The sequence below is a fragment of the Emys orbicularis genome, chromosome 24, assembly GCF_028017835.1.
Source record: "Emys orbicularis isolate rEmyOrb1 chromosome 24, rEmyOrb1.hap1, whole genome shotgun sequence".
NCBI classification, from domain to species: Eukaryota; Metazoa; Chordata; order Testudines; family Emydidae; genus Emys; species Emys orbicularis.
Window position 1 is genome coordinate 11593970 of NC_088706.1, and position 22515 is coordinate 11616484.

The 22515-nt window shown below is 51.2% G+C and overlaps 1 protein-coding gene across 1 annotated transcript; it reads left to right on the top strand.

The window, feature by feature from the left end:
- The first annotated feature begins 7971 nt into the window (after positions 1-7971).
- KISS1R (KISS1 receptor) lies at positions 7972-22503 on the top strand. The gene is made up of 5 exons (XM_065422298.1): positions 7972-8194; positions 18573-18697; positions 20365-20500; positions 21252-21490; positions 22147-22503. Exons 1-5 carry the CDS (start codon positions 7972-7974, stop codon positions 22501-22503), a joined length of 1080 nt encoding a protein of 359 aa, XP_065278370.1.
- Positions 22504-22515: the final 12 nt, after the last annotated feature.

Here is a 22515-nt window from a genome sequence, read left to right on the forward strand (position 1 = left end):
AACTCACCCAAGGCGTGCTCCCAGGCCCTGAGGGCACACAGGGGACCTCTGGTGAGTGTACCTTTGTAAATATTACACATGGTTTAAAAGCAAGCGTGTTTAATGATTAATGATTAATTTGCCCTGGCAATCACGGCCAGTACAGCTACTGGAAAAGTCTGTTAACGTGTATGGGGATGGAGCGGAAATCCTCCAGGGACATCTCCAGAAAGCTCTCCTTCATGTACTCCCAAAGCCTTTGCAAAAGGTTTCTGGGGAGGGCTGCCTTATCCCGTCCGCCATGGTAGGACACTTTACCACGCCAGGCCAGTAGCACGTAGTCTGGAATCATTGCATAACAAAGCATGGCAGCGTATGGTCCCGGTGTTTGCTGGCATGCAGACAACATCCATTTCTTATCGCTCTTTGTTATCCTCAGGAGAGTGATATCATTCACGGTCACCTGGTTGAAATGGGGCGATTTTATTAAGGGGACATTCAGAGGTGCCCGTTCCTGCTCTGCTGAACAGAAATGTTCCCCGCTGTTAGCCACGCGGTGGGGGGAGGGGTGAAGTGATCATCCCAGAGAATTGGGTGTGTGGGGGGAGGGGGGTTAGTTGGGTTTGTGCTGCATGTTAACCCGGAAACCGCAGCCCCTCCTTTTACATTGCAAACCCATTTTAAATGGCCAACCCAATGGGTGCTTGATATGGGAAATGAGGGCGCTGCTGTTTGAAACCATTCCCACATGTTAAGAAGGTTAAAAAAGCCAAAAGACTGTGGCTTACCATGGCTGCCTGCAAGCCGAAATCTGTTGCCTGGCACTGCGTGAGTGATCTCTCACACCAAACCGGCAGGCCCTCAATATAAGAGGAAAAATGCGACCTTGTAACGAAAGCACATGTGCTGTGTAATGTGAACAGCAAAATTTAACGTGAAAGAGTGTACCCATTGTTCTCTAAAATGTGTCTTTTTTAACCACCTCTCCCTTCTCCTCCACCAGCTGCAAATGTTTCTCCTTCACAGAGGCTAGTGAAGATTAGAAAGAGAAAACGGAGGACGCAGGACGATATGTTCACGGAGCTCCAGATGTCCTCCCACGCTGAAAGAGCACAGCAGAATGCGTGGAGGCAGTCAATGTCAGACTACAGAAAAGCACAATATGAACGAGAGGAGAGGTGGCGGGCTGAATCGCGGGATGAACAGAGCAACTTGCGGGCTGAAGATGATAGGTGGCGTCAGCTTGCAGACAGAAGGCAAGAGTCGATGCTCCGGCTGATGGAGCATCAAACTGATATGCTCCAGCGTATGGTTGAGCTGCAGGAAAGGCAGCAGGAGCAGAGACCGCCGCTACAGCCCCTGTGTAACCAACAGCCCTCCTCCCCAAGTTCCATAGCCTCCTCACCCAGACGCCCAAGAACACGGTGGGGGGGCCTCCGGCCACCCAGTCACTCCACCCCAGATGATTGCCCGAGCATCAGAAGGCTGGCCTTCAATAAGAGTTAAAGTTTTAAACTGCAGTGTGTCCTTTCCCTTCCCTCCTCCCCCACCCATCCCGGGCTACCTTGGCAATTATCCCCCTAGTTGTGTGATGAATTAATAAAGAATGCATGAATGTGAAGTAACAATGACTTTATTGCCTCTGCAAGCAGTGCTCGAAGGGGGGAGGGGAGGGTGGGGTGGTTGTTTTACAGGGAAGTAGAGTGAACCGGGTGAGGGGGGGCGGAGGGTTCATCAAGGAGAGACAAACAGAAGTTTCACACCGTAGCCTGGCCAGTCACAAAACTCGTTTTCAAAGCTTCTCTGATGCGCACCGCGCCCTGCTGTGCTCCTCTAACCGCCCTGGTGTCTGGCTGCGCGTAATCAGCGGCCAGGCGATTTGCCTCAACCTCCCACCCCGCCATAAATGTCTCCCCCTTACTCTCACAGATATTGTGGAGCGCACAGCAAGCAGCAATAACAATGGGGATATTCTTTTCGCTGAGGTCTGAGCGAGTCAGTAAGCTGCGCCAGCGCGCTTTTAAACATCCAAATGCACATTCCACCACCATTCGGCACTTGCTCAGCCTGTAGTTGAACAGGTCCTGACTCCTGTCCAGGCTGCCTGTGTACGGCTTCATGAGCCATGGCATTAAGGGGTAGGCTGGGTCCCCAAGGATCACGATAGGCATTTCAACATCCCCAACGGTTACTTTTTGGTCCGGGAAGAAAGTCCCTTCCTCCAGCTTTCGAAACAGAGCAGAGTGCCTGAAGACGCAAGCATCATGTACCTTTCCCGGCCATCCCACGTTGATGTTGGTGAAACGTCCCTTGTGATCCACCAGGGCTTGCAGCAGCATTGAAAAGTACCCCTTGCGGTTTATGTACTCGGTGGCTTGGTGCTCCGGTGCCAAGATAGCGATATGGGTTGCGTCTATCGCCCCACCACAGTTTGGGAATCCCATTGCAGCAAAGCCATCCACTATGGCCTGCACGTTTCCCAGAGTCACTACCCTTGATATCACCAGGTCTTTCATTGCCCTGGCAACTTGGACCACAGCAGCCCCCACAGTAGATTTGCCCACTCCAAATTGATTCCCGACTGACCGGTAGCTGTCTGGCGTTGCAAGCTTCCACAGGGCTATCGCCACTCGCTTCTCAACTGTGAGGGCTGCTCTCATCCTGGTATTCTGGCGCTTCAGGGCAGGGGAAAGCAAGTCACAAAGTTCCATGAAAGTGCCCTTACGCATGCGAAAGTTTCGCAGCCACTGGGAATCGTCCCACACCTGCAACACGATGCGGTCCCACCAGTCTGTGCTTGTTTCCCGGGCCCAGAATCGGCGTTCCACGGCATGAACCTGCCCCAGTAACACCATGATTTCCACATTGCTGGGGCCTGTGCCTTGTGAGAGGTCTATGTCCATGTCAATTTCCTCATCACTCTCGTCGCCGCGCTGCAATCGCCTCCTCAGCTGGTCCTGGTTTTGCTTTGGCATGTCCTGGCTCTGCATATAGATTCACAGATTCATAGATTCTAGGACTGGAAGGGACCTCGAGAGGTCATCGAGTCCAGTCCCCTGCCCGCATGGCAGGACCAAATACTGTCTAGACCATCCCTGATAGACATTTATCTAACCTACTCTTAAATATCTCCAGAGATGGAGATTCCACAACCTCCCTAGGCAATTTATTCCAGTGTTTAACCACCCTGACAGTTAGGAACTTTTTCCTAATGTCCAACCTAGACCTCCCTTGCTGCAGTTTAAGCCCATTGCTCCTTGTTCTATCCTTAGAGGCTAAGGTGAACAAGTTTTCTCCCTCCTCCTTATGACACCCTTTTAGATACCTGAAAACTGCTATCATGTCCCCTCTCAGTCTTCTCTTTTCCAAACTAAACAAACCCAGTTCTTTCAGTCTTCCTTCATAGGTCATGTTCTCAAGACCTTTAATCATTCTTGTTGCTCTTCTCTGGACCCTTTCCAATTTCTCCACATCTTTCTTGAAATGCGGTGCCCAAAACTGGACACAATACTCCAGCTGAGGCCTAACCAGAGCAGAGTAGAGCGGAAGAATGACTTCTCGTGTCTTGCTCACAACACACCTGTTAATACATCCCAGAATCATGTTTGCTTTTTTTGCAACAGCATCACACTGTTGACTCATATTTAGCTTGTGGTCCACTATAACCCCTAGATCCCTTTCTGCCGTACTCCTTCCTAGACAGTCTCTTCCCATTCTGTATGTGTGAAACTGATTTTTTCTTCCTAAGTGGAGCACTTTGCATTTGTCTTTGTTAAACTTCATCCTGTTTAACTCAGACCATTTCTCCAATTTGTCCAGATCATTTTGAATTATGACCCTGTCCTCCAAAGCAGTTGCAATCCCTCCCAGTTTGGTATCATCCGCAAACTTAATAAGCGTACTTTCTATGCCAATATCTAAGTCGTTGATGAAGATATTGAACAGAGCCGGTCCCAAAACAGACCCCTACGGAACCCCACTTGTTATACCTTTCCAGCAGGATTGGGAACCATTAATAACAACTCTCTGAGTACTGTTATCCAGCCAGTTATGCACCCACCTTATAGTAGCCCCATCTAAATTGTATTTGCCTAGTTTATCGATAAGAATATCATGCGAGACCGTATCAAATGCCTTACTAAAGTCTAGGTATACCACATCCACAGCTTCTCCCTTATCCACAAGACTCGTTATCCTATCGAAGAAAGCTATCAGATTGGTTTGACATGATTTGTTCTTTACAAATCCATGCTGGCTGTTCCCTATCACCTTACCACCTTCCAAGTGTTTGCAGATGATTTCCTTAATTACTTGCTCCATTATCTTCCCTGGCACAGAAGTTAAACTAACTGGTCGGTAGTTTCCTGGGTTGTTTTTATTTCCCTTTTTATAGATGGGCACTATATTTGCCCTTTTCCAGTCTTCTGGAATCTCTCCCGTCTCCCATGATTTCCCAAAGATAATAGCTAGAGGCTCAGATACCTCCTCTATTAGCTCCTTGAGTATTCTAGGATGCATTTCATCAGGCCCTGGTGACTTGCAGGCATCTAACTTTTCTGTGTGATTTTTAACTTGTTCTTTTTTTATTTTATCTGCTAAACCTACCCCCTTACCATTATGACAGGTTTCAGAGTAGCAACCGTGTTAGTCTGTATCCGCAAAAAGAACAGGAGTACTTGTGGCACCTTAGAGACTAGCATTCACTATGTTAGGCATTCCTTCAGACTTCTCGGTGAAGACCGAAACAAAGAAGTCATTAAGCATCTCTGCCATTTCCAAGTTTCCTGTTACTGTGTCTCCCTCTTCACTAAGCAGTGGGCCTACCCTGTCTTTGGTCTTCCTCTTGCTTCTAATGTATTGATAAAAAGTCTTCTTGTTTCCCTTTATTCCCATAGCTAGTTTGAGCTCATTTTGTGCCTTTGCCTTTCTAATCTTGCCCCTGCATTCCTGTGTTGTTTGCCTATATTCATCCTTTGTAATCTGTCCTAGTTTCCATTTTTTATATGACTCCTTTTTATTTTTTAGATCATGCAAGATCTCATGGTTAAGCCAAGGTGGTCTTTTGCCACATTTTCTATTTTTCCTAACCAGCGGAATAGCTTGCTTTTGGGCCCTTAATAGTGTCCCTTTGAAAAACTGCCAACTCTCCTCAGTTGTTTTTCCCCTCAGTCTTGATTCCTATGGGACCTTACCTATCAGCTCTCTGAGCTTACCAAAATCCGCCTTCCTGAAATCCATTGTCTCTATTTTGCTGTTCTCCCTTCTACCCTTCCTTAGAATTGCAAACTCTGTGATTTCATGATCACTTTCACCCAAGCTGCCTTCTACTTTCAAATTCTCAACGAGTTCCTCCCTATTTGTTAAAATCAAGTCTAGAACAGCTTCCCCCCTAGTAGCTTTTTCAACCTTCTGAAATAAAAAGTTGTCTGCAATACAGTCCAAGAATTTGTTGGATAGTCAGTGCCCCGCTGTGTTATTTTCCCAACATATATCCGGATAGTTGAAGTCCCCCATCACCACCAAATCTTGGGCTTTGGATGATTTTGTTAGTTGTTTAAAAAAAGCCTCATCCACCTCTTCCACCTGGTTAGGTGGCCTGTAGTAGACTCCTAGCATGACATCACCCTTGTTTTTTACCCCTTTTAGCCTAACCCAGAGACTCTCAACATATATACTCCAGGACAATGTGCGTGGTGTTCATAGTGCTCATAATTGCCACGGTGATCTGAGCGGGCTCCATGATCCCAGTGCTAGCTATGGCGCCTGGTCTGAAAAAGGGCACGAAACTAGTATCTGACGGACCAGGGAAAGGAGGGAGGAAGGGGCGAGTGATGACATGGCGTACAGGTACAGGGAATTAAAATCAACAAAGGTGGCTGTGCATCAGGGAGAAACACAAACAACTGTCACACAGAATGCCCCCCCCCCAAAGATTGAACTCAAAACCCTGGGTTTAGCAGGCCGTTGATTTCACGGAGGGAGGGGGAAGCTAATGAATACAGAACAAATCTATTTTTTACATCTTAAGCTGGCAGCCGACGGTGCAGCATGACTGATAGCCACTGCAGTACGATGACGATGGATACCAGTCGTAATATACCATCTTCTACCAAAAGGCAAGGGGCTGCTGCTGTGTAGCAATGCAGCCCCACGCCTGCCAGCCCCACGTCTGCCAGCACCCAGATCGCCCTCGGCCTTTTCTGGGTGCTTAGCAGAAAATACTGGGCGCTTGGCAGAAAATAGCATACTACAACTGATAGCCATCATCGTCAAGACAGTTCAATAGGACTGAGCATGTCTGCCCAGGTGCCTCTGATTGAACCGCAATATGACAACGATGGATACCAGTTGTAATATACCATCTACCGCCAAAAGGCAGTTAGCTGCTGCTGCTGTGTAGCAATGCAGTACCACGTCTGCCGGCACCCAGATGACATATGGTGACGGTGAGCTGAGCTGAGCTGAGCGGGCTCCATGCTTGGCATGGTATGTTGTCTGCACAGGTAACCCAGGTAAAAAGGTGCTAATCTATTGTCTGCCGTTGCTCTGACGGATGGGGAGGGGCCTGACGACATGTACCCAGAACCCCCCGCGACACTGTTTTGCATCATTCAGGCATTGGGATCTCAACCCAGAATTCCAATGGGCGGCGGAGACTGCGGGAACTGTGGGATAGCTACCCATAGTGCAATGCTCTGGAAGTCGACGCTAGCCTCGGTACTGTGGACGCGGTCCGCCGACTAGAGCACTTAGAGCATTTTATGTGGGGGGACACACAATCGGCTGTATACAACCGATTTCTATAAAACCGGCTTCTATAAATTCGACCTAATTTCGTAGTGTAGACATACCCTCAGTTAGCTAGGTCGACCTAGTCTTAGTTTCCCACCTGTGCAATGGGGATCACAGCACCGCCTTACCTACGAGGTGTTGTGAGGTTCTCATCCTATGGTAACAGGAGAAGCTTGGCTAGATCTTCTCTTTATCCAAAGTACAAGGGGGTGGTAATAAGATGTTTCCCCCAAAAGGTGTCCTGAGCTGAGAGAATCTAACCAGTCCACAACACCTTACATTTCCCCAGCGCCTTTCATTTTAAAGCCCCTGATTCATGACTGTTCACCCCACTCCCGTAGGGCCGGTAAATCTTATTCTCCCCTCTTGCTTTATTCTTGGGGGACCAAGGCGCTGAGAAGCTGAGGGCTGTGCCCAGGTGATGGAGGGAGAGAGTCGGTAGGGAAAGAACCCAGGAGTCCTGCCCTCTGAACTCCTGCTGCTCCTCACCCCCTCTCTCCCTCTGACTGTGCATTAAAAAACACACACTTTTGATTTGTTCCCAGCTGCTGTTTATTTCTTTAACGGGATGGGGGGCATCTCCGCGCGGCACCCCCCTGGACCTGGGGCAGCTCCCCACTGGGTGGGACTTTTCCCACTGCCTCGGCAGCAAACCCCCCTGCCCGTCTCCCTGCGAACGCGCCGCTCCCCGGAGGCGCCTGCCAGGAGGGGCTTCTCGCGTCTCCACTACAAGAGGAGGGCGCGCGAGAAACCAGAGCGGATTCGGAGCGAGGCGGAGCAGAGGGGACGCGGCGTCCTGCTGAAGGGGCTTTTGCAGCCACCGGCCTCTGCCTTTGGGGCTCCATCCCTCCAAGGGCAGCGCTCGGACTCCTGGGTTCCCCGCGCCGGACGGAGGAAGCGGAGTGGCAGCCTGCAGATTAGCGCAGGAGCTAACACACACACACCCCCTCAGGTGGTCCCAAACTTCCTGGGTAGTTAGAGCCGCCCCTCGGGAAGGGAGCTCGCCAGGCTCGGGAGCCCCGCGCTGGGGAGTTCGGGCTGCGGGCTGGAGAGGGGCAGAGCCTGTCCCTGGGAGTGAGCGGGGAGCCTGGGGGCCAGGGCTAAGGGGAGAACCCAGGAGTCCTGCTAGGGAGCGGACCCCTCCCGCTCCAGGGAAAGGCAGGGGCCCTGCGCTCTGCGCCCCGGGACGCGGCGGGGACCATGCGGGGAGCATCCGCCAGCGCCCAGCTCAATGCCTCGCTCCTGCTCCCGAACCGCTCCTCCAACAGCTCGGAGCCGCGGAGCCCCCCGCGCCTGGTGGACGCCTGGCTGGTGCCCCTCTTCTTCGCCATGCTGATGGTGGTGGGGCTGGCGGGCAACTCCCTGGTCATCTACGTGATCACCAAGCACAAGCAGATGAGGACGGTCACCAACTTCTACATCGGTGAGTCGGGCACGGGGCGCCTGGGGCTGGGCACCCTGGGGATGGGCACAGGGCACCTGGGGCTGGGCACGGGGCGCCTGTAGCTGGGCACCCTGGGGCTGGGCACGGAGCACCTGCGGCTGGGCACCCTGGGGCTGGGCATGGGGCACCTGGGGCTGGGCATGGGGCACCTGGGGCTGGGCATGGGGCACCCTGGGGCTGGGCACGGGGCACCTGGGGCTGGGCACGGGGCGCCTGCAGCTGGGCACGGGGCGCCTGCTGCTGGGCACCTGGGGCTGGGCACGGGGCACCTGGGGCTGGGCATGGGGCACCTGCGGCTGGGCATGGGGCGCCTGTAGCTGGGCACCCTGGGGCTGGGGCACCTGGGGCTATGCACGGGGCACCCTGGGGATGGGGCACATGGGGCCGTGCATGGAGCACCCTGGGCTGGGGACGGGGCACCTGGGGCTGGGCACCCTGGGGCTGGGCATGGGGCACCTGTGACTGGGCATCTTGGGGTTGGACTGGGCATGGGGCACCTTGGGCTGGGCACAGGGCACCTGGAGCTGGGTATGGGCCATGCTGGGGCTGGGCATGGGGCACCTGGGGCTGGGCACCCTGGGGCTGGGCACGGGGCGCCTGCGGCTGGGCACCCTGGGGCTGGGGACAGGGTGCCTGGGGCTGGACACGGGGCACCCTGGGGCTGGGCACAGGGCACCTGGGGCTGGGCACGGGGCGCCTGCTGCTGGGCACCCTGGGGCTGGGGACAGGGTGCCTGGGGCTGGACACGGGGCACCCTGGAGCTGGGCACAGGGCACCTGGGGCTGGGCATGGGGTGCCTGCAGCTGGGCACACTGGGGCTGGGCACAGGGCACCTGGGGCTGGGCACAGGGCACCTGGGGCTGGGCACCTGGGGCTGGGCACGGGGCACCTGGGGCTGGGCACGGGGTGCCTGGGGCTGGGCATGGGGCACCCTGGGTCTGGGCATGGGGCACCTGGGGCTGGGCATGGGGTGCCTGGGGCTGGGCACGGGGCACCTGGGGCTGGGCATGGGGCACCTGGGGCTGGACACTGGCACCCTGGGGCTGTAGAATTGGGCAGTCAGGGCTGAACTGGGCAGCTGGGCACTCAGTGGCACTGACTGCTTGGCAGACTTCCTGGAGAAAAGTTTGGTGAAGATAAGAAGCTACAGGTTGGCTTGGCTAAATGTGCATTGACATCTGTAAAGGGGGGGGGGGGGATGTACAATCAAATGGCATGCAAGTTACCAAACGTACTATCCGAGTTACCTTGCAGCAGGACCCCAGCAAATGCCTTAAAATCAGGGAACTGTCAGAACTTCAACATGAGGAAGTCAAAGAAAAAGTGAGCAAAGAACATTGCAGACAAATAAGAACTGCTCTAAGGATAAAACTCAGCTAGAAAAATGTGATCCATGCTATTAGTAGAATGATACACTGCCAGAGTGATCAAGTAAGAATCAAGAGAAGAAAAAAAATTAACATCCAAACAAAAAATCTCCTGGTGATTCATAAAGTAATGGATATCACTCAAGACATGGACAGGATGTACATCTCCCAGTGTGATGGAGCAGGTCTGCGATCAGTGGAGGAAGCAATTGACAATGAAGACTATAACATCAATATATATTAGGAGTCAGCCAGAATTAAAGATCATCTGGTAGTGATAAAAAGCCTGTGTCCCAGCCCAAGAAAGCATGAAAGAAAAGAGAAAGCAAATTGTCAAAGAAAGACTCAAAAGATTTACACAGAAATCAATGCACAGGCGGTGGCGAGAGAGCAAACCCATTAGCAGTTGAAGATTCATGCTTATGGACGGATGCCTCAAAAGAGAGGGAGCGCACTCCAGAGCAGTCCTTCAGGGTTAATTTCCTTTGAAACAAAATTGACCTATCAAATTATTTACGCTATTTAACCTCTTTTTCAAGGGCCTGGAGGAAAACATAAAATCTTGCTGCTCTAGCTCACAGCTGACCCCCAAAATTGCAGGAGTGGTAAGTAACGTAGAAGACAGGTCACTTATTCAGCACAATCTCTGGATCACTTGGGCACAAGCAAACAATATGCGTTTTGATACTGCTCAGTGTACCCATTTGCAGCTGAGAACAAAAGAACGTAGGGCAGGATGGGGGTCTCTCTCCTGGGAGGCAGGGACTTTGTAAAAGATTTGGGGGCTGTGGTGGATAATCAGCTGATTAGGAGCTTCCAGTGCGTCACTGGCGTCAAAAGAGCTAATGTGATCCTGGGAGGCATAAACAGGGGAATCTGGAGTAGGAGCAGAGAAGTGATTTTACCTCTGTATTTGGCACTGGTGCGACAGCTGCTGGATTCCTGTGTCCAGTTCGGGTTACCACAATTCAAGAAGGTAGGTGATAAATTAGAGGGGCTTCAGAGAAAAACCTCAAGAATGATTAAAAGATTAGAAAACCTACCTTTTAGTGATAGACTCCAGGAGCTCAATTTATTTACCTTAACAAAGAGAACGTTAAGGGGTAACTTGATCACATTCTATAAGTACCTACATGGGGAACAAATATTTAATAACAGGCTCTTCAAACTAGCAGAGACAGGTCGAACATGATCCAGTGGCTGGAAGTTGAAGCTGGACAAATTCAGACTGGAAATAAGGCGTAAAATTTTAAGGCTGAGAGTAATTAACCAGTGGAAGAATTTGCCACGGGTCATGGTGGATTCTCCACCACTGACAGTTTTTAATGTTTTCCTAAAAGGTCTGATCCAGGATTTATTTTGGGGCAGTTCTTTGGCCTGGGCTATTCAGGAGGTCAGCATACATCAGTGGTTCTCAACGCTGAGGTCTTGCAGGGGGTACTCAACTCATCTAGATCAGGGAGTGGCGGGATGGGTTTAGGGGGGTTGCAAGTGCATGGCCGGCATTAGGGGGTGGCAAGCAGGGCAACTGCCCAGGTGCCCACACCACAAGGGACCCCACAAAGCTAAGTTACAAGCTGGGGCTCAGGCTTCAAACAAGGCTCACAAGTGAAAAACAGGCTCAAGTACCACACTGAAGTGTAAGTACAATATTTATATTAGGGCTGTCAAGAGATTAAAAAAATCAATTGCGCGGTTAATTGCGCTCTTAAACAATAATAGAATACTGTTTATTTAAATATTTTTGGTGTTTTCTACATTTTCAAATGTATTGATTTCAATTACAACACAGAATACCAAGTGTACAGTGCTCACTTTATATTTATTTTAGATTACAAATATTTGCACTGTAAAAAACAAAAGAAATAGTATTTTTCAATTCATGTAATACAAGTATTGTAGTGCAATCGCTTTATCATGAAAGTTGAACTTACAAATGTAGAATTATGTACAAAAAACCCCCTGGATTAAAAAATAAAACAATGTAAAGCTTTAGCGCCTACAAGTCCCCTCAGTCCCTACTTCAGCCATTCGCTCAGACAAACAAGTTTGGTTACAATTTGCAGGAGATAATGCTGCCGGCTTCTTGTTTACAATGTCACCTGAAAGTGAGAACAGGCGTTCGCATGGCACTGTTGTAGCTGGCATCACAATATATTTACGTGCCAGATGTGCCAAAGATTCATATGTCCCTTCATGCTTCAACCACCATTCCAGAGGACATGCATCCATGCTGATGACGGGTTTTGCTCGATAATGATCCAAAGTAGAGAGGACCGACATATGTTCATTTTCATCATCTGAGTCAGATGCCACCAGCAGAAGGTTGATTTTCTTTTTTTTTTTTTTGGTGGTTCGGGTTCTGTAGTTTCCGCATCAGAGTGTTGCTCTTTTAAGACTTCTGAAAGCCTGCTCCACACCCTGTCCCAATCAGATTTTGGAAGGCACTTCAGATTCTTAAACCTTGGGTCGAGTGCTGTAGCTATCTTTAGAAATCTCACATTGGTACCTTCTTTGCGTTTTGTCAAATCTGCAGTGGATGTGTTCTTAAAACGAACATGTGCTGGGGTCATCATCCGCGACTGCTATAACATGAAATATATGGCAGAATGCGGGTAAAAAAGAGCAGGGGGCATATTATTCTCCCCCAAGGAGTTCAGTCAAAATTTAATTAACGCACTATTCGTCTTAGCGATTGGCTGAACAAGAAGTAGGACTGAGTGGTCTTGTAGGCTCTAAAGTTTTACATTGTTTTGTTTTTGAGTGTAGTTATGTAACAAAAAAATCTACATTTGTAAGTTACACTTTCACGATAAAGAGATTGCACTACGGTACTTGTGTGAGGCAAATTGAAAAATACTATTTCTTTTGTTTATCATTTTTACAGTGCAAATATTTGTAATCAAAAATAATAATAAAAAGGTGAGCACTGTGCACTTTGTATTCTGTGTTGTAATAGAAATCAATATATTTGAAAATGTAGAAAAACATCCAAAAACATTTAATACATTTCAATTAGTATTCAATTGTTTAACAGTGCGATTAATCGCGATTCATTTTTTTTAATCGTGATTCATTTTTTTGAGTTAATGGCGTGAGTTAACTGTGACAAATCGACAGCCCTAATTTATATTCCCATTGATTTATTTTATAATTGTATGGTAGAAATGAGAAAGTCAGCCATTGTTCAGCTGTGATGCTTTTGTATTTCTTTGTCTGATTTTGTCAGCAAATCGCTTTTAAGTGAGGTGAAATTTGGGGTACGCAAGACAAATCAGACTCCTGAAAGGGGGACAGTAGCCTGGAAAGGTTGAGAGCCACTGGCCTAGATGATCACAATGGTCCTTTCTGGCCTTAGGATCTGTGAATTTACAAACTGCTCCCCAAACTGCGGCGTATGTTCTGAAAAGGAGGTGAGGGCAGAGCATGTATTGAGTGCCTGCAGGAACCTAGCTGGGAGGGAATATATGAACAGACACAATGAGGCTGTCGAGTGCCTGTATTGGACCCTCTGTGGCAAGTGAGGATTTAAATGCACCAGGCTGTATTACGACCACCGAATTGAAAGCACACTGGAGACTGAAGATTTCACGGGATCTGACAGTTGTCACAGACTGAGCAGTGCAGGTAAACAGGCCAGACAAAACATAGACATAGAGGGTGAGTGATGGGTATCGCCATCCTGGCAGACAGGGACTTAAAAAAGAAACAAAAGAGAGTGAAGCATGAAGAACTAGAACCAAGATCGTTACTGGAACGCTTGGAGCGATCCCTAGGGGTATGCGTGAGCTGCTCAAGCACAGGTAGTAGTGAGAGCAAGGCTTAATTTGTGCCAGGGCTGAACCTTAGCACCTCCAGACTTGGCAGTTTGTAGCCCCGGCACCTCTGGGCCTGGCAGTTCGTAGCCCCGGCGCCTCCGGGCCTGGTAGTTTAGAGCCCCGGCGCCTCTGGGCCTGGCAGTTCAGAGCCCTGGCACTTCTGGCCTGGCAGTTCGTAGCCCCGGCACCTCTGGGCTTGGCAGTTCGTAGCCCGGCACTTCTGGCCTGGCAGTTCGTAGCCCGGCACCTCTGGGCCTGGCAGTTCGTAGCCCCGGCACCTCTGGGCTTGGCAGTTCAGAGCCCTGGCACTTCTGGCCTGGCAGTTCAGAGCCCCGGCGCCTCTGGGCCTGGCAGTTCGTAGCCCCGGCGCCTCTGGGCTTGGCAGTTCGTAGCCCTGGCACTTCTGGCCTGGCAGTTCAGAGCCCCGGCGCCTCTGGGCCTGGCAGTTCAGAGCCCCGGCGCCTCCGGGCCTGGCAGTTCGTAGCCCCGGTGCCTCTGGGTTTGCCGCATCAGTTATGAAAGTAAAAAACTTTCTTGAGCCCCGGCTCCTAGTTGCTTGAGCCCCGCTGCCCCGGCACGGCGCCTCTTTCATTGCAAATTAAGCACGGAGTGAGAGACATCGTGATCAGTGTCCTCAAGAAGACGGAGGCACTGCGAAAATGTGAAGGAAAGTCAAAGGAGAACTAGGGCCTTTGAGCCCCTCCAGCGCAGGGATTCTGCAGAGGGTTTTACAAAACTCCTGACGACCCAAATCTTCGGAGTCCGTGCGTGGTGAAGATTTATTGGTGACTCCGGGGGAGACATTTTAGACAAGAGCTTTCCCCTTTTTGTGCTTGACGATCTTATACATTGTGATGGCTAGTTGTTAAAAACCAAACCAAACCAAACCAAACATCCCCAATACAGAGGGATATTAATTCCTTCCTTCCTTCCATGGTGCTTTGAAGACATTGGACTTAATCCTGCTAGTCGTACTCGGGCGATGCGTCCGTAGGATTTTGGCCAGCTGGACTGGGCCCTAACGTGCTAAGCATTACTATCACTGTCGTAGACTCTTGGACACGGGTGTCGTGGTCTCTCGGACGATGCAGAAGAACAGGAATCGGTTGTAATGAAGGTAACGGGGCTTCCTCACTGAAGCTACTCGGCACAGACAGATCCTGTGGTTCTCTCTGGCTTTCTAACTGCGCTGTCTAGTGTCACCACATTGGGGTTTCCCTATGCCCAGGACCTGGAAGTGACCGCTGGTAACAATACAAAATTCTGCCCAGCCAGGGGAAATTACAGGCCATTTTCTAGGCCCGTGAAGGGCCCGTTTACAGTGACCAGACAGCAAGTGTGAAAAATCGGGACGGGGGTGGGGAGTAATAGGCGCCTATATAAGATAAAGTCCCAAATAGCGGGACTGTCCCTATAAAATCGGGACATCTGGTCACCCTAGGCCCATTGGGGTACTGTGGGAGCACTAGGAAGGAGGCTGCCTAGAGGTTGGGAATTTGCCCCAGGGAAGCTCCATAGCTCTGATAGCCCATATGAGTAATATAGCATCCAGACTTGTCACTCGGCCTCTTCCTTCACCCCAGCAATCTCCGCTCCTCCTAGCATCAGTTACAACACGTAGCCGGTTACTTGTCGCTTTGCATCTAGTTTCTTTGGAGAGATTTTGACCCTTTTGTGATCCCCAGTGACAGAAAATTAGAGTCTAAACTCTGCCTATCCCAGTCCCTTCCCCGCCATCCTCGCCTCAGCCGCTTTTACAATGAATCTCCTGGCTCATTGTGTTCTGTGTGCAGTAACCCAGGTTACTGAGAGCTTTTTGTTCAGCTGAAATATTGAGGGGCCTGATCCGCAGCTGCCCTGTGCTTTCTGTCCTCGTTTACATCTGTGCAAAGTGGGTGCAAGATGCCACCAACTCACAATGTTCCACTCACGTCGGCGGGACTCTTTTATCATGTCAGTGACCAGACAAAGCGCCAAAGGGCTGGATCAGGCCCTTACAAATGTCACCATCCGTTTCAGTGCAAGTAGGAACAGGCACCTGTGATAGGACGGTGAAGTAAGTGACACTCAGCTGTACTGAACCAGCTGACGCTGCATGAACGTCTTCACCTGACTAAGGCAGCTCTGGTCAGTGCTGTCTGGGCAAAGCACGGCCCCGCATAGCTCGTACATCCCTTATGGAAGCACTGTCGATCCATCGGTGCTTACCAGAACCCTGCTGCAGTCCAGGAGCACAGGAGTTAACCAGGACATCCCGGCTGAACCTGAAATGAGCCAATACAGCAAATCCCCCCGACTCAGAGAAAACCCTGGCCCTGGGGGATATTGACGTTCACACCTTGATTGCTTAAAAAAATTAGCACTGTGCAATGCGTTAAAGAGAGAGGGCTGGTGCCTGGTCTAAATCAGCATAATCCCATTGAAAGCAATGGCGCTACGCCTATTTCCCCCAGCTGAGGACCAAGGTTATACAGATCAGTGTTGACCATTCCCCCTTGCTGCTTCACATGATGCAGAACGTAGCCCCAAAGCGACTGTTTGCGACATCCCCTTTGGACAGCCAAGGGGCTCTGCGGCACAAAACCAGGCTGAAATCGCCATGAGGTCAGCACACAGTGAAAGGGTTACTGTCGGCCTGACTCATTTGGCCATCATACTCAATCTGGGAAGCCACCTGGAGTCAGCAATAAGGCCACAAGAGTGGGTCGCTTTACCCGCAAACACCAATCCACAGCAGTTAACTGCCATGAGTAGGCTTGTATTTGTAATCAAGCTGAGCTATTTAACAAGACTGAGGCGGAGGCCAGGGCTAAGATGCAGGTTTGAAATCCCTACACTGCCTGGACATGCAGGTTCAAATCCTAGCTGTGTCAACCCAGCCCTTCACCTCACTGTGGTAGCTAAATTGAATACTACCTTCATGCTGCAGGGCATAAGCAAGCACTGACTGACAGGGGGTCAGGAAGAAACACCCCTTATAGACAGGTTATTCCTATGGGGCTTCTTGCATCTTCCTGTTAAGCAGCTGGAACTGGCTAAGATGGGCCCTTGTTCTGATCTGGTAATTCCTAAACCCTGAGAAGGCAATTTACAAAACTATGTCTTATCTGCTCTCTGTGAGTGTTAAAAACCCCAGGGTCCATAAGAGTAGAGAGGGTTTTCCCTAATGTCTTTGGCCAACCTGCCATGCTCCATCCCAGAGGGCAGGTGAAAGGCTTTGGTCTGCAAGGTGCTGTGTCTGTGTGCAATGTAAAACATTAGGCTCCCATGTGCCGTTGTCTGGAGTCACTGAGATGCCAAATCCCTTTTGCTGGCACGGATCAAAGAGACATGTCATCCATCAGGAGGCTGAGTGAGTGGATTCTACTGAGTGTGTTCACAGTATATAATAGATAAACAACTGTGCATTACGAGGCTATTCTTGCTTGGATTTTCCAGGTGCCAAACCTCTTTCATTCTCAGCGATTTACCCATGAAATTGCTAGAGGCAAGAGCCAAGAAGCTGAACTAAGCTCTCAGAGGTACATAGCATGGAGTGATGGGGCCGCCAAAGGATAATGCAACCTTCAGAGAAACAAGAGAGAGGGAAACATATTCTCTGGCTGGGGAAGGGACTGACAAGGAGAGCCAGGGAGCGGATAGCTACCAGGCTGAAATTCTGTATCGCCTTCAGCACCCTTCTCTGCTCGCTCCAGCGATAACTAGGATGTAGCTAGCACTCTGCATCTCCAAAGGTCTGCACAGACATGAATAGGGACACGAGCTAGACCCTCCTCTTCCTAGCCCCAGGAGGGAGGTAAATGTGATCCCCTTTCTACAGATGGGGAAACTGAGGCACAAGCGGGGTTTGATGGCTGCACAGCGAGCCAAGTGCCAGAGCTGAGATTAGATCTTGGGAGTTCCTGGCTCCCAGCCCCATGCTCTGAGCACTAGACCTTGTTGCCTCTTGATGCTGACGTTACTAGAAACCTCCCCTCTGCACACCGCGCAAATCTCACTCCCGGTGCGCCCTGCGTATGGCCCCGATCCAGCAAGGAGCCAAGCAGCATCCAGGAAGCACTTAGCATCCTCCAGGCTCAAACTTCCACTCCGCTAGAGCAAGTACTGCCCCTTAGCCAGTGTCAAGGCTCTATGCCGTCAGGAATGGGGCTCAGCCCCCAGCCCTCCACACTGGGGTTTGATCACAGGGGCAAGTCTGAGACGGGTTGAGAGGCTATTGAGACGGGGTGTGACTTACGCCTTCTTCCAGCCCATCAATGTGTATGTAGATTCCCTAAGGGCCTAATTCTTCTCTTGCACTGGAGTAAACCTGGCGTAACCCCCCTAAAGCCAATGGAGTTAATCCAGATTCATGCCAGCGTAAAGGAGACCCTTCCTCTCTTTTACTGCCAATCTCCCCTCACGCATGTCCTCTGAATTTGGCCCACAGGGTGTAGTGGAATCTGAGAGGCAATCGAAGCTGGTTTACCACACAGGCCCAGGAGCTGGAAGATGGGGTTATAAGCTTGATGCAGGTGAAGTTCTCTGGTCCCTTGCAGATCCTCGGCTGGTGCAAATTGACCCAGCTCCATGGACTTCACTGGAGCAGTGGCAATTCCTATCCGCTGAGGCACAGCCCCTGTGAATCTGTGGGTGCAGCCAGGAAAGCAACTAACAGAGGGGTGGAAAGAGAAGAGGCTCCAAGTCTGGTGCTCTCTGCCCCGGACCGTGCCGCTCCAGGTGGAACCACACAGTATTGGCTGCAGTGGAAACTGGCCCTTTACCTGGGGTGAAGAGGAGGGGAAATAAACCAAGGCCTGCGCCATCAATAGAAAGAGGGTCAGTTGTTCTGGACACATCCATTCTCCAGCACAAAGTCTTTGTTTCAGACCCGTTGCCAGAACGGCGGGGGGGACAAGAACTGAAGCAGCAAAGGCCAGCTCGTTGGCCTTTTAAATCGACCCCGTCAGTGCCGTATCTAAGCACCTCGCCATCTTGAATGGATTTAGCCTCACCACACCCCTAAGAGGCTGTTCTCCCATCACACAGGTGGGAAACTGAGGCACAGAGCTACTAAGTGACTTGCCCAAGGTGGCATAGGGAGCCTGTGGCAGAGGCAGGATTTGAACCCAGGCCTCCTAAGGCCAAGGCTTGTGCCCTAATCACAGCATGACCCTTCCTTTCTTTTGACAGCCAACCTTGCCACCACTGATATCATCTTCCTGGTGTGCTGCGTGCCGTTCACTGCCATGCTGTATCCTCTTCCCGGCTGGATCTTCGGGGAGTTCATGTGCAAGTTTGTCAATTACATCCAACAGGTGAGGCCTTGGCTTAGGGCTTCGCTCACTACTGTGGGCAGAGCTGAGGTGACTGGGGGGGTTTAGTCTTCAAAAGAGAGACTGTGGGGGCAGCAACAGGGTGAGCTTTTCCCTCTCCTTGCACGCAGGCACCTCACAAGTACATTTCTCATGCAGTTGCACAACAGGGCACACACCCATGCCTCGCACAGGTGCAAGCCATACACACACATGGCCTATGTGCATGCTATACAAACAGAAACGTTAGATAAAAAACATACTCTTGCTGGCAGGTTGCAGCATAACATGACTTTATGATAAACACACAGTGACAAAAACCAGAGAGAAACAAAGCAGGCTGCTCCCTAAGGCAGAGAGGCACAGATCTTGTAGTCACTGTGGATAGTTCTCTGAAAATTTCAGTTCAATGTGCAGCAGCAGTCCAAATGGCTAACAGAATGGTAGGAACGACTAGGAAAGGGATAGAAAATAAGATAAAAATATCATAATGCTACTATATAAATCCATGGTATGCCCACATCTTCTGTACTGTGTCCAGTTCTGGTCACCCCATCTCAAAAAGGAGAAAGTGGAACTGGAAAAGATTCAGAGAGGGGAAACAAAGCTGATCAAGGGTATGAAACAGCTTCCGTACAAAGAGAGACTAAAAAGATTAGGGCTGTTCAGCTTAGAAAAGAGATGACGAAGGACTGATAGGAGAGAGGTCTCTATAATTATGAAGGGGGTGGCAAAAGTGACTAGAGAAGTGTTATTTACCCTTTCACACAATACAAAAATCAGGGGTTACCTGATGAAATGAATCGGCAGCAGGTTTAAAACAAACACAAGGGAGTACTTCTTCACCCAACACACAGTCAACATGGAGCCTTCAGTGCCATGAGATAGCTCAGTGGTTTGAGCACTGGCCTACTAAACCCAGGGTTATAAATTCAATCCTTGAGGGGGCCATTGGGGATTTAGTTGGGGATTGGTCCTGCTTTGAGGAGGGGCTTGGACTGGATGACCTCCGAGGTCCCTTCCAACCCTGATATTCTATGTTGTGAATATAAAAGTCTAAATGGGTTCAAAAAAACATCTAGATAAGTTCCTGGAGGACAGGTCCATCAATGGCTAATAGCTAACATGGTCAGGGACACAAGGCCATGCTCGGGGTGACCCTAAACCTCTGACTGCCAGAAGTGGAGGGTGGATTGCTGCAAAATTGCCTTGTTGTGTACATTCTCCCTGAAGCATCTGGCACTGGCCACTGCTGGAGACAGGATACTGGGTGAGATGGACCATTGGTCTGACCCACTATGGCAGCACTGACGTTCTTATGTAAATCACCCCACCTTGATTTAGGCTGACATTTTCCAGATTAACTGGAAATGTCCCAGATGGCACATGTCCATACACAGCCTGCAAGCAAGACCAGGAACCCCCCTGCTCTTGTGCAGGTAGCTTGCATTTCCAACACACCATGCAAACCGAGGTCATCGGCTTCCACGGGTAGAATAATTAGACCCAGAGGGCCAGATACTCAGCTGCTGGGTATTGCTGTATCTCTATTACAGTCGACAGCTGGGGATCTGGCACAGACAGTGCACAGGGTGGGTGCATGGATGTGTGTTCCCCCAGCCAACTCCGCTCCGATGGGCTCCCCTCTCCACTTCTACCTCCCCTGGTAGGTCTCCGTGCAGGCCACCTGCGTCACCCTGACGGCCATGAGCGTGGACCGCTGGTACGTGACCGTGTTCCCGCTGCGCTCCCTGCGCCAGCGCACCCCCCGCATTGCCGTCGCCATCAGCCTGGGCATCTGGATCTGTGAGTAGAGCCGGCGTGGATGGGGGGGACTGGGGAAACGTGGGCCTCCTGAAGTGGTGCCGGGTAGCTGGGGCGAGCTGGCCAGCAGGGGCTGTCACTGGCGCTCTTGGAGGAGGAAGGGGGATGGAGAGATTCATGTGGGCATGAGGGGACAGAGTCTGCTGGGTAAGGGCCCCTTTATTTTTTAAAGAAACCAGCCAGAACCATTTATGCAACCCCCTGAGCCAGCCCCCGACCCAATAAATGTCAGGGTTCAGATAAAATGGGACCTGCATCCGAACCACCCCAGGCATGGTTTGCAAAGCCAAGCCCTACCTGGGGAGGATGGGGGGGCGGTTCAAGGATGGGGGCTGAAATAGGAATTTGGGGGGATGGAAGAAGGGAGGGGACACCTGTAACACATGCATGAGCTGAAGCTGCTGGCTGTATCAAGTGGGGTCCTCCCCCACCCTGGGAGAATGGGCCATTGGCACCTATCATCCTCATGTCCTGGTTCTGCCCCTTCCCTTTGTCCCTCCAAGTCATTCCCCCTGCGATCCATGATCCTTCCTGGTTCTGGTTCGAGTCTGTCCCTCCGACCAGCTCCCCTGCTGGCTGTGACCCTGGGTCAGGTGTGTCCCTCAATCCAGCTCCCCCACTGGCTGTGATCCTGGTTCTCATTCGGTTTGGTCCCTTCATCCCCTGCCGACCACTAAAGCAAGCACCCAGCCTGCCGCTGGGTCGCTGACTCTGGCCTTGCTGCCCGCGGCAGGTTCCTTTATCGTCTCCGCCCCGGTGCTGATGTACAACAGGTTGACAGAGGGCTACTGGTTCGGGCCGCAGACCTATTGCAGTGAGTCCTTCCCCTCCGCCTCCCACGAGAAGGCCTTTATCCTTTACAACTTCCTGGCCGTCTACCTGCTTCCCCTACTGACCATCTGCGTCTGCTACGTGGCCATGCTCTACCAGATGGGACATCCCACCGTGGAGCCCATCGATAACAACTACCAGGTACCTGGCTCCTCCCCCCTGCACTCCCTGCACACGTCTGTAGGGAGCGTGTGCATGCGTAGATCTACATAAGACCTGATCTCCAGAGGCTTTGAGCAGCCACGGCTCCCACTGGCTCCAGCAGGAGTTGATGGTGCTCAGGACTCCTTGGCCACAGGGCCAGATTCATCCCTGGCCTCTGTATCCAACGGCGCATGCACGATGATGCTCGGGTGCATGGCCTGTGTCTGCAGATACTTGCAGATACATGCACCTGTGTCCACAACAAATGCTGCCATTTGCACCCATGCACCCACCATTTGGTGTACACGTGAATGCGCGTAGAGGCGCCCACCACTACTTGCACATCTGACCCATTCCATGTAATGCTCTGTTGCCCCCGGTGGTGGCTGGGCCATAACTAGAGGTTGATAAGTCTGCCCCTGCACTGTTCTTTTAGCTCAGGCAGCAGAGGGTCATGCGCTCCAATCCAGAGGTTCCCAGGTTCAATCCCCACTGCCAACCACCTCCTAGAGGTGTGATGTTATACACACATGCAACCACTTGTGTGTCTACCTCTGTGCACATGTCCACCCACTGGCATGATGGCTTAACTCCCACCAGAGCTGCCTGGCTGTGAATGCTAACACACACACCCCGTCTCTGTGGCTTGCAAGGTGCAGCAGCTGGCCGAGCGTTCCGAGGCGATGCGGGCCAAGATCTCCCGCATGGTGGTCATCATCGTGGTACTCTTCACCGTCTGTTGGGGGCCCGTGCAATTCCTCATTCTCGTCCAGGCCTTCAGCCCCAGCTTCCAGCGCAACTACTACATCTACAAGGTGAAGATCTGGGCCCACTGCATGTCCTACACCAACTCCTCCATCAACCCCATTGTCTATGCCTTCATGGGTGTCAACTTCAGGAAAGCCTTCAAGAAGGTCTTCCCCTTCATCTTCAAGCAAAAGGTGGGCTGCACCAATGCGGGCAACGCCCATGTCAACACCGAGATGCACTTCGTGTCCTCGGGCACATAGAGGGGTGGACAT

Excerpts from the sequence above, each read along its gene's own strand:
- KISS1R (XM_065422298.1), top strand. The coding sequence starts at position 7,972 with ATGCGGGGAGCATCCGCCAGCGCCCAGCTCAATGCCTCGCTCCTGCTC. Across the intron at positions 18,698-20,364 it reads TTGTCAATTACATCCAACAG|GTCTCCGTGCAGGCCACCTG; the intron begins GTGAGGCCTTGG and ends CTCCCCTGGTAG. Across the intron at positions 21,491-22,146 it reads CCATCGATAACAACTACCAG|GTGCAGCAGCTGGCCGAGCG; the intron begins GTACCTGGCTCC and ends GTGGCTTGCAAG.